At 39.8% G+C, this 18,113-nt stretch overlaps 1 protein-coding gene across 1 annotated transcript in view; it reads right to left on the minus strand.

The window, feature by feature from the left end:
• Positions 1–7,473: 7,473 nt before the first annotated feature.
• Positions 7,474–18,113, minus strand: part of PDLIM5 (PDZ and LIM domain 5) — a 126,211-nt gene continuing 115,571 nt past the window's right edge. Inside the window, exons 18-21 of the mRNA XM_030947127.1 lie at positions 16,898–17,078; positions 15,766–15,886; positions 11,514–11,629; positions 7,474–10,887 (exon numbers count right to left, since the gene is read on the minus strand). Coding sequence (XP_030802987.1) covers positions 10,798–10,887; positions 11,514–11,629; positions 15,766–15,886; positions 16,898–17,078 — 508 coding nt within the window. The 3' untranslated portion in view covers positions 7,474–10,797. The remainder of the gene's footprint in view (positions 10,888–11,513; positions 11,630–15,765; positions 15,887–16,897; positions 17,079–18,113) is intronic.

Genomic DNA, 18,113 nt, shown 5'->3' on the forward strand with positions numbered 1-18,113 from the left:
ACATAGTTTAGATTTGACATCTTAGACCTCCATGCAACAAGAACTGAGAGGTCACTGCTGCTGACTTGAAGGAAGCTTTGTAACTCCACAGGGTGTGTGGGACATGGACACAGACCTGGGAAGCAGCAGGACTGCACAGTCACAATGAGTGCAGCTCTTCTGAACTATGCTGACATATAATTTCAGATACTAAATATGTCAGTGGTCTAGAACCAAAAATTGCCATTTGCTGGCTCTCAGGCAGCCATAACTTTCAGGAGAAGATTCACACTGGAACTAGAATCACATGAGCAATTGTACTGGTTCAACATCATTTACATTTGTTACCATCCTCAAATTCAGCCATGCAGTGTAATAATAATTTTATGAATCATTTTGATAAAACTCACCTTTTACACAAAATGACAAATGTGAGTAGCTTAGAAAATGTGCAGATTGCCTGGATCTGCACGCAAGAGAAGAGGCCTGCTCAATTTCAAAACAACAATAATTTTTAAAAAATGGTTAGGAATATAAACATTGATAAACTTGCCTTACAAATATTATTTTAAAGATACCTGTGACAGATTGCTTGAAGTCAAAGCCTAATACAGCAGTTATCTTCAAGGGGACTTTTTCACATGTTTAAGAGGAAGCACGTGCTTCAGGGCTTTGCTGGGTTCCAGGCACAATGTCCTAATAACAATCACCTGCAGTCTCTGCCTTATTCCAGCAGGCATTTCCCTGTCCAAATCCCAGGCCACAAATCCCAGAGTGCTGTAACAGTGTTGCTCTGAGTGACCAAGAATGAGAGAAGGGCTGCAGGCTGTGCTCTGTTTTACATCTTTATGAGGCAGAACATAAGGCTTTCTCTTCTTTGCATACATATGCAGAGGATTATCCATATATCAACCAAAACAAAAGAACGAAAATTAAAACCAGACTTATTGGAATTAATACAAAATAAACAGTTTGCTTAATATCTCTGTCTAATTTATCTTATGACAAAAGTGGAGCAAATGCTTCTGTCTAAGCTTGGGGGTGATGGTGTAGAGTAGGAAAAAAAGGAAAATATTTAGCTTACCTCACCTGAAAGCAATCTCCTCTTTGATCTTGTTTTGCTTGAATTGCTAGCACCACTACTTCTCCTGGATCATCAATTCCTTCTCCATCTCTATTTGTTCTTTTCCGTGGACCTGCATGGTACTTAGTTGCTGGCTGGGGCTAAACCATGACAGGTCTTCATTTCTGTAGCTGCATAGACACAAGCCCTGTAGATTTTACACTACTCAGGTCATATCACTGACTGCTGTGCTTGGGCTTTACTGCTAATAAATAGTCGCTCGGATTTACTTTTACACCCCAAACCCCTAACAGTTTGAGCTTTGAACCAGACCAAGAGCATTGCTATAAACACAATAGCATTTGTCTTTGCTGTATGAATTATATTCCATTAAAAGAACATCTGTAAGGCTGAAAAGTAAGACGCTGTTAATTAGCAGATGGTGCCAATTCAGTCCTCTTTGGAAACAACCCTGGGTTACTGCGTGCTCCGGTTTTCCATAGCAGTCCCACTGCCTGCATGGCAAGTTTTGGCTGACATGCAGATCCCAATTTTTAAGGATGCTGGAACTCAGATGAACAAGCTCCCAGAAAGCTGATGGATCAAAACTAAAGTAAATTTACACCTTTTTTTATTGTTTATAAACACCAAACTATGTATAATTACAGAAAACACTCTTTATCATGCAGCATGTTAGTCTCGCCTAGCACAATCACATTATCAGGTTCTTTGGTGAGAAACAGTGAGAACACTGATGGATAAATATTTTTTGTGTGGTTCTTGTCCCATTTTCTCTATGATTAAATGCACTCCTTTGAGCTAAGCTATGTCCTTCACTCCCAAACACTGAAAATTCTTGGTGCATTAAAATGTTTCCCAAGTTCATCCCATGTGCTTTTCAGAGCCCCATCTCTATCCTGCCTCATGAGGGATACATGAGCTGGGGCTGGACAGGCTCCAGGTGAAGGAAACATGGACCAAGAGGCAAAAGCAGAAGCTCCTGAATACTTCCTCAATCCATGGTCCAGGACACCAGCCTGGCCAAAGCAGAGTTGCCTGAGACTGCACAGGGTGAGCATTTCACTCCTCCAGCATCCCCATCAGCCAGCTGTGGTACAGCAGTGCAGAGCCATTTCCAACCACAGCTGGGGCAGGTGGCCAGGGAAGGGGCAGAGTGTCCTTCCAGATGGACAGGATCTCCAAACAAGGCAGCACTGACAAATGACAAAGGGCAGATCAGACCCTCAAGCAGTTAACAATATCCAGCTGACACAGACTATGCAAATCTATAAAGCCCACTGATCCAAAGAAGCAATGGATTTGTTTGTCCTTGAGCTAGACCAAAAAGCTTCCAATAATGTGTCAGCTCCCAAAGCAGCTGGATGCCCCTTGCACAGGGACATGGTTTAGCTCTGGCACTCAGTGCCTCACTGAACAGCATTTTAAACAGCATTTGAAGAACAGAGGCTTCAACTTTACATATAGCAATACACAAAAAACTTCATGGTAGTGACTAGGTGAGGTTTTGCAATCCATTTCATGCCCCTAAGTTATAATACTGCACAAGGGTGCAGCAGCTCGAGGTGCATTCTGCTCTCACAGCCCCACACAGCTGCTGTGCAAAATCTTCCAGTGGGCTCTGTCAGAGGTGGCCAGGCCAAGAGCTGTAAGAAGTTCAGAGATGCAAAGCCCTGGGGGAATTTGAGATAGGGCTGCTACCTACAGACAGCACAAAATGGGATGGTGCAATTTGAAGCAGCAGCTGGCACTGAAAAGTTAAACAAATCTCACTTCAGCCTCTGGGCAGCCCCAGATCAGCTGGTGACAAAAAAGGATTTGCTTGTGCTCATGTACATCATGAAGATAAAAAAAAGTTATTTGACCTCAAAGAAAAAAGCTGTCAGAAAAAAAATGCGCACAATTTGGTGATGAATATAAATGTAGAACGGAGAGGGAAAAGCCCTTCCCATGAAGCTGCAAGGTCTGTGTGCCTCTTAGGTTCCCCTTTGGGTTATCCTCAGCTCCTGCCAGCTGTTTTACCTTGCCATTCCCAAATTATCCCAGTTTTTCAGACCATGTGCTCATCAGTCTTTGACAAGAAACAACTGACAAAACAGCCTGACTTGCACAAGCCCTTGCTCTGTTTCTAAACTGTCTCCTCCTCTTTCCTCCTGTCACTGTGCCCTGAATCCTGCCCTTTGCTGTAGCTCACTTTTCCTTTCTGTCTTTACAGTGACTGAAAGCACAATTAAAAATTTCTGTGTAGCACACCTTTTTTCCCCTCCAGGAGAGAGATGGAAGCTTACTGTACATACATCATGGCAAGACATGAAGGACAGAATAGCAAACACTGTTACTGTTCAAAAAAACTGATTTGAATACCAATTTCCATCCTGGCTGATTTTGCAAACCCCTGCCAGGGAGATGTTAGAGTCCTCTCTCAACATGCTCCCTGAAAAATAAGTAATTATATCAACATAGACACATATTGATGAAAGTAGGCTCACACTTGCCCTCAACAGTGATTATCCTTGAATGTATACTGGTTTAAAAACCTAACCTAAAGCCTTCAAAGATGTATTTTTGGGTCTCTGGATGTGGGAGAACAAAGGCTCAGGGTCACCAGGATGCTCCTGCCAGTGGCAGGACCTATCCAGGGAAGAAGCTGAGGATGCAGGTGGCATTCCACAGCTCCCATATACAGATTTTCATTTAACTATCTGCACCCTTTGTGTAGTGGAGCAAAGATCACCACATTACTCCCACCACATCCCAAATTGTTATTCCCAGTTTCACGGCAATGCATCATGCTGTATGAATAATGATGCAGTGCTCCCAACAAGACACTACAATCCTCAAATGCTAATTACGACTGAACAGAAAAATACAAGATTCTCCTACTTACAGCCATGCAACTGCCTTTAAGATTAATATGGTATTAGGAAACTTATGCCAAAGCTCTACAACCTTATAAAGGACTTATTTTTCGGGGGAGTAGCATATAATAGGCTTCATCAGAGCACACCTCGAAACTGATTGCCACCACAGACACCCACTTGGAAAAAATTAAAAAGAAGTATCAAAACAATAACACGCAAGATTTAAAGACAGATTTGCAGCCTTATTGTAGCATCATTTAACTTCCACTTACACACACTGATTTATTTCAGAGAAAGTCCATCCTATTTTATTCTCCAGATACTACTTGTCTGAATTTCCCTGAATCCTCTACTGACTGTCAGTGGGTAGCAAGTGTGGAAAAAAAAAAGTCACACAGCAGATAAACTTCACTGTGGTTGTTCAAAGCCAAGTGTAAGTCCAAGATTGGATCCTGGGTGAAAGGAAATCCTGATAAAACCAAAGATCAAATCCTTAATTCTGAGTTTGCTCACTGGACAAATGTAAGCATGAAATTAAAATAGCTTTGATACCAGTAATTTTTAACTTGGAGGGGAATAAGTTGAAATCAGTGATATTGTACCTGTTTAGGTTATCCATGATTTTGGCCCTATACTTGTTTTCACGTGTTTCCCTTTTGCTTGATGGATTTCAAGAGAAACAAAGACTTTATGTGGGATATAATTACATTTTGGTCTAGTATCTCCAAATATTTTTCCAGAGGAAACTTCTGGGTGGGAAAACTTGACACTTGGAAAAGCATGACAAAACTTACTGAAAGTTTATATTTACCAAAGGAACATTTGACATTTCATTGATGCATCACAAAGAGAAATAAGGGACACACCTGACAGGATTATCTCATAATGAAGTATTTTAAAACAAACAATGGCACTGCCCAGCAGTAAGAAAAAGCGAAGCAAAGACAGGAGAACTGAAAAGGAACAACTCTGATCTACAGAAAATGTGAATATTACTCACAGCACAATGACAAAATCCTTAGTCTCACAGTACAGGAGAAAGCTTGGACAAAAGCATATCCAAGATGCTGGATATTTTTCAACAGGTCAAGGTATTTTCAGTGCAAATACAAAAGTGCTTTATTACAATTGCACACCCTATTATCTTAAGTTTTTTCAAAAATCAGCCATGCATAAATTTTAGTGGGGTGATTTTAAATTTCTTTAGAGATGTTTTTCCTTTCACTCCATATTATTATAACATGCCTTTCTCACACAACTTTCATGAGAATTCTAAAAACACAGTGGCTTTCTATCCCCAAACTACCATACACAAAATGGGTTGGAACTTATCAGAGATTTGCACTATTTTTTAGTTTCCTATCTAAGCCAACCTCAACTTTCCTGGCAAATGATAATGAAAAAGACCATTAAGCAAAGCAATAAAGAGCAATATAAAAGCTCATTATAAGCCCAATTCATAAAATTACAAGCTGTAGTGTGCAGTATGCACAAGTAAAACTGAAACCAAGTTCAAGCATACCAAACGAGATTATAAATTAGCTGTTGTTTTTCTGTCTGAGAAAAGCCATTCTTTAATGAGCTTGGAAACACAGCTAAATATTTTCTTTCATAAATTCAAGAAAAAGCCATACCACTTTTGAGACTTCTGCTGGGCAGCTTTTTCTCGTCTCCCTTTTCCTCTTTTAAATTTTAAATATTGCATAGGAACCATTTGCTCTGTGAGGTTCCCATAGTTAGGACCAAACCCTTCTCAGAGGAATTTTGGCACCTTATTAATTAGCTGGTTATGAGAAGGAGCTGTACTCTTTCAGTGACTCCTATTTCACCATCAGTAAAGTGTGATACCATAATAAATTTCCATCAAGCAAACTATTTCTGGTAATTCCTCCTAATTAACACCAGACTGCTAATAATAAATTAGGCCCTATGTGTTTCTGATATAACCAAGATCTTGTCTGAGCACAAGATATTAACCGACATCCCAAGAAAGTAAAACTTGAACCTAAATTAAGCCTTTGCTGGTAAAAGGATTTATATGCAATTTTGTGAGAAACCCTTTGAAGATCTCATATAGGCATTTTGACCAGCAAATATTTTGAGTGACAGAGAGATTTGTTCTGTGCTGAGCAGTGAAAGTGGATTTATTGTGAAAACACACCATTGCGTTTTAAGCCTATAAATCTTACACTGGATTACAGCATCTTAATGAATGAATGACAGATCTCTTTTTTTTGTTGGTCAGTGCATTTTAATGTTACATGACGTTGTGATTGATAGAAACCAAACCTTTGCCATTAAAATGTCAAATGCAGACTTCATGCCTTTAAAAATTTGGCTTCTGGAGCTTAATGTACTGTTTGCAAATAGACTTGCGTTTGTCTTGCTCACAGCCTAAACACTGAAGGGGAGGCAAGTTTTCTGTAAAGTTGCCTCTAAATTTTATAGAGCTGTGTGCAGTGTTTTCCTTTGCCTGTGTAAATAAAGGTAAAAATACAACAGTGCATTTGCCTGTTTAAGGGATCCTCAGCTAAGGGATTCTTACCAGACCGGTATTATCATGAAGGAACTGGCCCTGTCAGAGCAGAGAGTGAAGTGTCCCATGGTGAAAACAGAGACTGGTGCATGCCAAGGCTGAGTATGGTATCAGACAAGGCTTGCCAGAGCAGGCAGTATTTCCTTGGACAGTGTCAACTAAGGAAAAACACTAAACCCTTCCAGAGAAACAGTGCAAGGTATTCTAGATGGGCAGCAGAACGGAGAAAGGACAGCAAATAAACAGTATTTGGCTGATGTAAGTTTTACATTGTTACATATTCTACAGCATTCAACACAGTATTTGTACCTTTCCATCCATCTTGAAAAAAGATGAAGAATCAGAGACTCACCAAGGCTGAAGGGACCTTGACTAGTCCAAGGGCTGTATCCAGTCAAGTTTTGAGTATATTCAGGTAGACAGGCTCCACAATCTCTCTGGGCAACCTGTGCCAATGTTTACCATCTTCACAGTTGTCCTCTCACTACATACCAAGCCTGGCTGTTTTTCTTGACTCTCCTATGCAGGTATTTGTAGACATTGATGAGGCCTCCCCTGAGTCCCCTCTTCTCCAGGCTGAGCAGCCCCAGCTCTCTCAGCCTCTCCTTGTATGACAAATGCTCCATGCCCCTCACCACCTTCCTCGCTCTTCACTGCAGTAAAGCCATGTCTCTGGTACTGGTGACACCAGCACTGCACTCAGCTCTCCAGATGGGTCTCACCAAGGCTGAGCAGAGAAGGATAACTTCTCCCATCTGCTGGCAATCCTCTGCCTAATGGACTCCAGGAGGTTCGTGGTCTTCCTTGGCTCAGAGGAGGATCACTGGCTCATGGTCACCTTGGTGTCACCAGGACTCCCTGGTCCTTCCCTGTAAAACAGAGCTAAAAAACGCATAAAACCTGGAGAATGAGTTCAAATGCTATCTATTTGTGTGTAAAATCATGGTTTTCCTTTACTGGCTGTGATTCATGAAAAAAAAGTATCCAACGACCACAAAATAAGTGAAGACAGAGAATTTCAGGTTTTGAGTAGGGTTTATTTGCTTGTTATGTTTTTCAATTGTAATTAAAATTGCAAATGTGAACAGACAAAATTTAATACCAAAGATTATTAAACACAAGCAAAGAAATCACCAGGACTTAAGAGCTGGTAGTTTAGCATAAAACAATGTTTGCAAAGCAGCTGGCATGGCTAGATGATGCAAGTAGCTCTGTGAAGAAATAGGTACACAATTAACAGACCAACACACACTGAACCACAACTCAACACCTGCTTTTATGTTTATGGCATTGTTATATTAAGCATTTATATTTACATGTAATCCTGAATTATTTCATTACAACGTACTGAAACTGTCATCATGGATGAATTATTCACTTATAAAGACATTCTACCTCCAAACAGAGTTAAGCCAAATTCTCTCACAGGCAGTTTTGGAAGAAAAACAATGCCTGACTGAAAATGCATGCAAAGATATACAGTAGTTAGGTAACTAATATATCTGTCCTGACTGTAACATTCCCTCATAACATGAATGCTATATGTGTGTTGTGTGAAAAGCAGTTGGGAATCTCACTAAATCCCCAAATGATTTTTTGCTATGTCAAGTCTGCATTCAAATGCACATTTATAATTATGTCTCTTGATGCATGTGCATACATGTGCATGTAGAAAGAAGTATATTTAAACACATACACTCAGACCCCAAAAGATTCTAGAGGTAAAGGCAGGCTTAAAATAAAACAAAATAATACCAGAATGAAATAGTTCTAAACAACAACAACAAAAAAGGTAATAAATATTCAGTGAGATATATGGCATTATTATAAAGTGCTCTACTAAAATCTCACTTATTAAAATAACGATAAAAATTATGTTCCTTTTAATTGATTTATATAATTTGGTAAAGCCATTAAATATTCATTATCTATCAGTGACTCTATGCTTCCTTTAAAATTTTAAACAAATAGATAAAAGCAGAAATTAAAAAGCAAAGCAGCTAAATGAAGCAGTTCTATTGGAGCCTTTCAGGCTTTTGTCCTCAAATTCATTAACAACTGCAAAATTTCAAACCCTAGAGCATGTGGATTAAAAATAAAATTCCAATTAAAATTATGAGGCTAAACAAAATTTAACTGGATTTTAAGGACAATGACAAACTGAGAAGTTTTTATCCTATGTTAAAATTGCAAGGTTTGAATCACAGAAATTATGGAATGCCTTTTCCTGTGCATTTCCCCCTCTTTCCTCACACATGTGCAATAAAGCTCCACTGAAACCTAGTCCGTAGGTCTCATTTCTCCACATTCCACTTAATTTTAAAAGCAACCTGGATTATATGTTACTGTATTTTGTCCAGTCTCCTTCCACCCTTCTGTTTTTCAGCCAAACTCACAAAAGGGTAGACCTACAAGAGTGTAAACATTTTAAACAGCTTTATACCGTACCACCAAATTTCTTATTTAACAACATTCACCAAATTTACCAAATTTCTTCTGTACCACTGGAAGTTAAAAAAGAAACGTGGTAATATTGAATAAAAGCAACTTCAGGAAATAAAGTGAAACAGCCCCACAATGTGAACCTGTCTCACTGAATTAATAAAAAGCCAAATATTTTTTCATATTTCAGTACAGCAATTTTGGTTTTCTTTCCTCCTCTTTTGCTGATGCTCCTCATTACAATTACTTTACTCAGCCATAGCAATTTTTTTTTTTACTTTTTTATCCATGGTTTTATGGATAAAACTATCCCTTTAATCAGTAAAAAAACCCACCCCACAACAACAAAACCAGTAAATGGTTATTTTTAATGTCTACTACTAGAAAGAGCACTAAAGACTAACAATTCAACTCTGACACTCCAGTTGAATCAAACAGCATGTAAATTCAGTTTCCTTCAGGTATCTGCTCTGGTCCCAAGAGAGCCCCCTTCACTGTTATACTATTCTGCAGAAGCAAATTCACCCTGTGCAGAGGAGCACACCTCCTCCCTGGCTGCCTGCAATTGCTCCAATTAAACCAGTTGAGCCCTAATGTGAGGCTAAGGGGGACTGAGCTGGTGCACTGCTCTTGTGCTGCCTCTCTGTGTGGATGCAAAATTCCTATCAATCCACAGAATCAGCTGATCTGGCTAGCAGCAAATGCATAATGACAGCATTGTCTCTCTGCTCCCTTGCAAGATCTGAGAGGTACTGAGCTGCTTAAACCAATGGAATATCATTTAACAATACATTCCCTACATCTGGAAGAAAGGTGAAAAATAAATCCTTAACTAATAAAAATCCTAATAGCTGAGTAAGAAAGTTCAGTTTTCAGTATGCTACCTGGCACACCACCAATATACATATTCGTGAGCTACATGGTAAAGAATGTACTGAGAAAAAACCAATGTCCTCAGCTGCACTTCAACAGCTTCCCTCGTTCAACACCAGAATCTCACATCCTGGATACAAAACGCTGTTACCTGCAGATTCAGCACAATTTCCCCTTCACAAGGCACTTAAAGCTACCTAAAACCTGAACTGCAAACACAAGAGTTGAAATCCCTGCTCCCTTAAGATTTCATCTGACATTTTCATTCTATCAAACACACTCTCAGCAGCATGGGATTTTGGCTAGTGTTCTGGTAGTACATGAGTTACAGAACAGTATCCCATTTATGTTTTAAGTGGCACCTTCTAAATATTTTTTTTACCAGCATAGCCATTTAAATGCTTTGTAAAAACCTCTGTCCCTTGCAAACCCATCAGAAATTCAAGTGCAAAGGCATAGGTACATGTAATTATGTAGGAAGCTTCCTGAATACAAATATCAGATTAAAAAAAAAAAGTTTTGGAACTATATATTTTGTGTAATCTTATCTTTACTTTGAGTTCTTTTTAATGGAGTTTAGCTGCAATACTTCTGGACACACTTTAAAAACATCACTGAAATAAAGTGATTGGGATTGCTGAATCCAAACTCCTTTTATTTCTTGAATAGCAGCAAGACTGAGACCTCTAATATCAGGTATTTACTTTTATAGATGCTTCACTTCTCATAATGAAACAGAGATAAATGTGGTCATAAAATCATGAAATACAGTAATGTGTGAAGTGCAGAGATAAAGACACTCTAATTGTTTGGCTTGGGTGCAATTCCTGATACCTTTCTTTTCATGAAGCAAAATCATAAATGATAAGCATTCTGAAAAATTAGTGTACAATCCTTTCTGCAAGTTTCCACATGACTTTTACATTTTAGAAAAAATTGGTATAAATAATTTTAACCAATTATTGAACATGGACATTTTAACCTTTCTGCTCAGTACATTTGTTACACAAGACGAACTCCAAGTTTCAGATGTTGACAGAGTGGGCGTGTTTCTTGCACAGTGGCTTGTCCTTCTTGGAGAAGAAAGTCTGGCCCTCCAAACTGTCACTACATACCTGAAATAGGGTAAGAAACAAAAGAACACCCAATTCAGATGGATTAATTACACCATAACCATTCAGAATGCCAAATCATGGTATTGTCCTATGCACAAATATATTCAGAGAGTAAGAATTAGCTTTTCTTTTTAGAAAAAAGAATTACCTTTTAATGTAATACTAGTGGTTCGTGTAAGCATAACCTTTCTTAAGAGATGTGTAAGTGGGAGCAGAGTTAGATTCAGAATTTAAGAAAAAAAACCCTCAATCATTAATATTGGGGCTTCTCTTTAAGGTTTGTTTGGTCATACAATATTAGTAAGCAATACCTTGGCTACAGTGTCCTTATGTCAAAAGCACTCTTACTACTTTGGAAACACAGCCCATTCCCTTAGAACCTTCAACACTTACTCTGAGGAAGTAAATGTCGAGGGTTAAATGCTGGGACACAGGGCTGCAATCCAGGACACCTTTGCTCAGACCCGTGCCAAAGGCTTACAATAGCAACACACCTTCCAAATAACTGGGAAAGCACTCTTTGTTTGGGCTCGGGGGATTGAGAGAGGTTAGAGCTGTTAACTCCCATATGGGTCAGGCTAGCACTGCTGCCAGGGTTTGTTTAAAGGCAGACCAGCTTTACTTACAGAGCATACAAAGCAGGTGTCATGCCAAGTGTGGCCCAGGGCTTCAAGAAACCTATCTCCAGCTTCAATGGGGAATTCACAGCCATGGCACATCGTACCAAAGAGGGCATAGTAATCTGCAAAGAGATATAAACAGCTTTTAAAGCATATGCAGAAAAGCAGTACTGACCCTTCAAGATCTTTGCTCTTTCATTGGCAATAGATTTGAACTTGCTGAAGTTTATTAGACTGAGTACACGGAATAAAGAGCTCCTAGATCAAAAGGGATGTTGACTTCTTGCTAATTCAGTTCTCTTCCTCTTCCTTTCAAGTGGGCAATGCTTCCATCTTCCTGGTGTTTCATTTCCTTGAGATCAACCGTGGGCTCGAGTGGGGGAAATGCACTCTTTGAGAGCACCCACATGAACTCTACATGTTCCTTATGTTCTCTCCAGCTGTGCTTTGAAACCACACCCCAGCTGCTCACACGACTGACCTTCTCAGAGAGTAATGAACTCTGACCTACATTCTGGTACAGTTTTTGCCCCAGATTGCACTACTCAAAACCATGTAATCATTAGCCTTCTGTCCTAATTAGAGTCCAGAAATTTGGATCAAGTCAGAATACCTTTCTAGTCACTAAAGTACGTTACACGACTTTTTAAAAAACCAACAAAACAAAACCCCAAAACAAACCAACAAACCCTTCCTCTTCATTACTATATAGAAGCTTCTCCAACGATCTCAGGGAGCTGGGACTAAAACAAATGGCATTGAACCATTCATTTTCCTCAACCCAAGTTGTCTGGTCTTTTCCACTTATTTCAACTCTCAAACACCCCATTCTAGGAAGCAAATGTTTTATTCCTGCAGAGACAGCAGTGGCATTAGTGCTAGAACATGAGAGAATTTGGGACCCTCACACCACCATGGCAAACACATCATGCAACATTATGTCCTCATAAGATGAACTACAGTCAAAGTGACAGCCATAATGAAGCTTTGGACTCCATCTACCAGTAACAGAGTGTTACTACCATAGTAACACTGTCTCTGACAGGGAAATTAGATGCCAGGGGTCATTTTCAAAGGAGAATTATAACGGGTGGGAAGCTGGGTAGAAGTGGATTTTGTTTCTCACCTAGACTGTACACATCTGCTGAAGCTCTAATACTTACTGCAGTAGAGCCCAGAGAGGATCATCAGATGTGCCAAGCCCAAGAAAAAAGTCCTGGTTTTATTTCCTAAGATAGTGTTTTGTGTGATGACCTCCATGAAAATGAATCATCATAGGAGAAATCTCAACAGGATGGGGAGTACAAGTGCTCTGGAATAGCAAAGCCCTTGATAGCTGCCAGTGGCAAGAAACTGCTTCACTGATCACCCCCACTAATCCATGCTACTGGAATAAATTTTTAAGTGTTTAAAAAGAATGACAAATAAAAACATCAAATGGTAGGACAGACCTGTGCAAAACCCCTGAAGGGAACAGCCTCATGACCGTACTCTTTCAGCTCTTTACATTTGTGGTCATACAGAATCTTACTGATATTTTCCTGGTGCCAGCAGTTAAAACCTTTTGTTAGTTGGCCTGTGGTTGTGTTGATAAGTTTATTGGCTTTTCTTCTGAAGAAAGGGCAGTAGATAAGGCAGAATGAAGGGCATCAGCTTTCTTTTGCATGCTTGAATTGCGATACCACAGAAGCCTTCCAAGGCAGACTTCTTACATAGTCACATATCAGTGCTTCCTGCGCACAGCATTTTCAAAACTAGGCTACTAACTCTGCACTTAAAAAATGTTCAAAGTTGTAGATATCCAGACTTTTATTTTAATTTTAGCCTCAACATCTAAACCCAAAACATTCTGCAGATTAATCCCACTTTAATACTAATAGCTGATGCTGTTATAATTTCAAATACAGATTTAAAATTAGAATTCTCCTTTGCACTAGGAAGAAGGAAAGTTGGCAGTGACACTTACTCCTTATTTCTTTAAAATTAGTCATAGACTCATAACTCCAGCTGGACTGAAAGTCTTTGAAAAATTAATATAACTCAAATTAACATCTAGTTAGTGAGCCAGAGCCATTACAAAGTATCACTGCCAATAACACCTCACAGATTGTGTCTGCATTAACTTGCACTAGAAACTTTTTATCTCAGAAATAAACTTTTCAAGAAGTGTAGTATACTTGACATCTTACCACAGTTTTTCCCGCTCACAGTATAGAAAAAGGCACATTTTGCACAGGAATTGTAACAGTAGCACAAATCAATGCACTGCATGACATGTGGGTCATTTGGTGGCAGGAACAAGAACTGAACCTTAAGAGAACAAATCCTGTCATGAGCTTTCCACCCAAAGGGGAGTTATTGATTTGTCCAGTACTATTTTTGAATCATCAAATGGTTTCAGGATTAGGGGCTTCACATGGCTTCAGGATGAAATTTCACCGTGCTGTCACACTGGAGGATGGCATTCACATACCCGTTTCCTCTGCTGCTCCACTAATTCAATAGGAGCAACACCCTACCCTACATTTGTCACCAAGTTAGCAATAACCTACTGTGTCCTTTTGTATCAGCCAACTTCTCATTAAAGCAGCTCTTACAAGAGAAATTTTGGATAAATTGGCCTACTTCCCTCATGCTTACAGTACCTAGCACTCTCCCTGGCACGCACTATGAACAACTCTGGGATCAGCTCAGAAGGAAATCTAAGCTCCAAAGAGGTCATTAGAATTTCATGCTAAATCTTTTCTAGCCAATCCATTTCTACAAACTGCAACGTTCCTAAGAGTAGAAGGAAAACCGTAACAAGGGTCCAACTGACAGCTCCCACACAGCATGCACTGTGTGGAAAAACAGATAATTTTGATACAATTTTGTCTCTTTTCCATTTTGTGGGAATTCTTTTACAAATTGCTTATTTCTTTCCTAGCTCAGAAGGGTACATGGAAAGTTTTAGGTGAACTAGAAAACCAGCTTAAATAAACACTGTTCATACTACTAATAATAGGTTGACAAGAGGCTCAGCATGGCCTGGCAATGTGCACTCACAGCCAAGAAAGCCAACTGTATCCTGGGCTACACCACAAGAGGAGTGGCCAGCAGGAAAGGGAGGGATTCTGAACCATCTACTTCACTGGAAGTCCTGCATCCAGCTATAGGGCTCCTAAGATGGGATGGATGTGGACCTGCTGGAGCACGTCCAGAGAAGGTCACACAGATGCTCAGAGGAATGGAAATGGAGCACCTCTCCTTTGAGGAAATGCTCAGAGAATTGTGGTTGTTCAGCTCAGGAGAAGGCTCCAAGCAGATCCTACAGCACCTTCCAGTACCTGAAGGGGGCCTAGAGGAAATCTGTAGAGGGACATTTTACAAGGACAGGTAGTGATAGGACAAGGGGAATAGCTTTAAGCTGAAAAAGTACATTTATATTGGATAATAGGAATATGTGAGGGTGGTGAGGCGCTGGAACAGGTTGCCCAGAGCAGCTGTGGATTCCCCATTCCTGGAGACGTTCAAGGCCAGCTGGATGGGGCTTTGAGCAGCATGATCTAGTGGGAGGCATTGGCAGAAGGGTTGGAACCAGATGATCTTTAGGGTCCCTTCCAACCCAAACTATTTTATGATTTTATAAAAAATGTTATGATTAGCTGGAAGTGCTAAAAACCAAACCAGAAATGCTATGAATTTCTAGGCCACATCATGCATGGAATATTGCTCATCCATCAGGCTTTCAAGTGCTCTAACAGTATCACTGTATTTTTCCCCTGACAGTTTTTTATCCTTGATTCTGCAAAAAAACTATCTGGACAGACTTCTTACTCTTGGAAGTCCCTCAGGCTGTGGACAAGGCTATTCAGAGAAAACCACATTACTCCACTGGCATTTGCTCGTGGTTGGTAAATAAGCAGATTCACATAAACTTCAGATTACTTTAAAGCCAACCAGAAAGTCACCCTAAAACTAACACTTTGATGTATCACTGATACTCCAGCTGAGGATTTAACAGGAATAGGTAAAAATCAGTGACAAGAAGCCTGCTGCTGCTGAAGCTGATGAAGAAATCCTCACCAACTTCTCCTGCTGCAAACTAAAGGGTCTACAGCAGCAGTTACTGCTTTGAATTGACACATCAAAGTTGCGTGAAATTGCTGGGGTGCTTCTAATGTGTAGCTTGAGAAAAGGGAATTATTTTTTTCCCCAACTTTACTGAGCTCTGCTTTCCTGCACAGCTGCAGTAAACTTTGGTTGTGTTGCTTCTTACCCGTCTCACAGTAGGGATCACCATCTTCTAAGTGAAAAACATTATTGCGGATGGGGTTATGACAGGCCACACACACGAAGCAGGAAACGTGCCAAGTTTGTTTCAAAGCATTTATTACTTCCTGTGGGGATTAGAAAAAGTGTTAGGAACACATTATTTTGATGTGATGACTAGAATTGTGGTAGCCATGCCTCCACACTTGATTCATTTCAAGAATACTTTGTTTCCTGCTGCTACTTTGAAAATGGGTTGCGCACACAAGTTCTGCGACGTTAAACTTAATGAGGTGCTTTATTTATGGTACATCTCCTTATTTTTCATGAGCAATCCTTTGGAGTCTTTGGAAGGTTTGACATAGAGTTGGACATATTTTAACAACTTATTTGTTCAAATTCTTCGTTTGAATCAGGATCTCACCCATAATGGGCCTCTGAAATAAGAAAGGCAGCATCTCTCCCTTCTTCTGAAGTCTGTGAAGAGTTAATCAGAAGACATCACACAGAAAATTATGACTGCTCTGTGCTGTTTTGGAAGATGCTATAGTGCCAAATATGACTTGAGAATTGTGCTGCCAGAGCCCTGCATGACCCCAGTTACACAAGAATGCAGACACATTGCTGTCTGCAGTGAAACAGCAGCCGATCAGCTGGCAGGCTCAAATGAGCAATATCAGCACCCAGTAGGAGAACGCGTCTTTCCATCTACATTAACACTGGGAATATTTCAGTACTTCTCATCTAGCAAGCAGTGTGTTCTTAATGCTCAGTTCACCCAAGGAGGTTTTTTTCTTTTTACTTCCCTCCTCCACTTCCCCCTTCCCATTCTGCAAAAAGCTGCCAATTAAAAGCATGTTGCTCAGGAAAATTTGGTACTGAACAGCTTCATGAAAACAGGAGATGAGCTTAGGAGAGCCAAGGAGCCTACAGCACCTTTTCTCAAAGACATTGAAAAGGTTCAACATTAGGAGGTCCAAAGGCAGATTTTGAATGTGATGAGCGCAGAAGAGGTGTGTCAAGAGCATATTTTAAAGAATGCAGACTGGGCCAGGTAAAATGGAATTTCCTAGCAGAGAAGCACTGAACACTCTGATTATTGCTCCCACCAAAGAACAGGCCACTTACTGGTCACTTACCCCAAGGATCTTCTTTTGGCACTTTGAACACTCAGGGGCAAAGAACTTCTCATAGCAGACCTCACAATACAGCATCCCTTTCTCTTCCACAAATCCTATGTAGGCCATGGAGGTTTTGCAGTGGGCACAATTAAACTCCTCTGGATGCCATGACTTTCCCAAAGCCACCAAGAAGGGTCCTCTGATTAGGAAAAAGAGATATTGTCAGCAAAAGCACTTGGACTGGCTCCTGCAAAAGCTGTTAATAGATTTATCTGCAATAGCTCTGTGCCATTACTACACTGTTCACACATGTACATTGCTCCATCCCTCTTTCCTCCTTCAGGCTCTAAGAAAGCTCCAAGTGTTTACTGTATCCATCTCCATTGAACTCTCTCCTAGAAATGCCTGCCCACAATAAACACTAATTCTTTTCACTTCACTGCATTTCAGAAATCTTATTTTAGCACTACATTAAATACAGTGCTGAACTGTCTGCTAGGGAAGTGAAGAAGAAGATGTTTTCCATGTTCCCAATTCCATCTCTTGCAAAGTGATATTTGACTCAGTGACACGATCAGCTCTCCTATAGTCTGCCTTCATACTGAGACTACAAATATAAGTAGACTTGACCCCACCAGGAGCAGATAACATCTGTTTATTCTAAGACAAAAATTCAAACACTGTTCCTATCCAACAAGTTTCTTACAGAACAATCATCCTAGTTACAGGAAGATTTTTTTGGTACTAAAATAGGTCCATTTTTTCCCAAACACGCAGCTTCCTCTATAATTTGCAAATGCAAAAAAACTCTATACTTTTAATACCATTTGTCTGGTTAATGCAATGCAGTTAATAAGAAAAGAAACTTATCCATTTTCAGTCAACAAAAAATTCTCAGTTTGTAACTCATGAATCCCAGGTATGTATCATTGTCTCTATATTCATCTGAAAATATATTAAGTATGTTAATCTCTTTAGTGAACATATTTACTTTAAAGAGGTGCCTCCAAGGTCCCACCAACACTCAACTTTCCGGAATTTAGGTTCCAGATGAACTTTGTGGTTCATCTCCCTCACCAGATTTCCTGTTTTTCCAACACACTAATAAAGATGTAATTCTTTCAAGTAGTGAAAAGTGAAAAGATGTAATTCTTACTTTTTTTTTCTGATCTAATGCTGCACTTATAAAAACCTGAAAGGTACTAATATGACCACCTGCTGCTAAACATTTTTT

This window comes from Camarhynchus parvulus, chromosome 4 (genome assembly GCF_901933205.1).
Source record: "Camarhynchus parvulus chromosome 4, STF_HiC, whole genome shotgun sequence".
Lineage (NCBI taxonomy): Eukaryota > Metazoa > Chordata > Aves > Passeriformes > Thraupidae > Camarhynchus > Camarhynchus parvulus.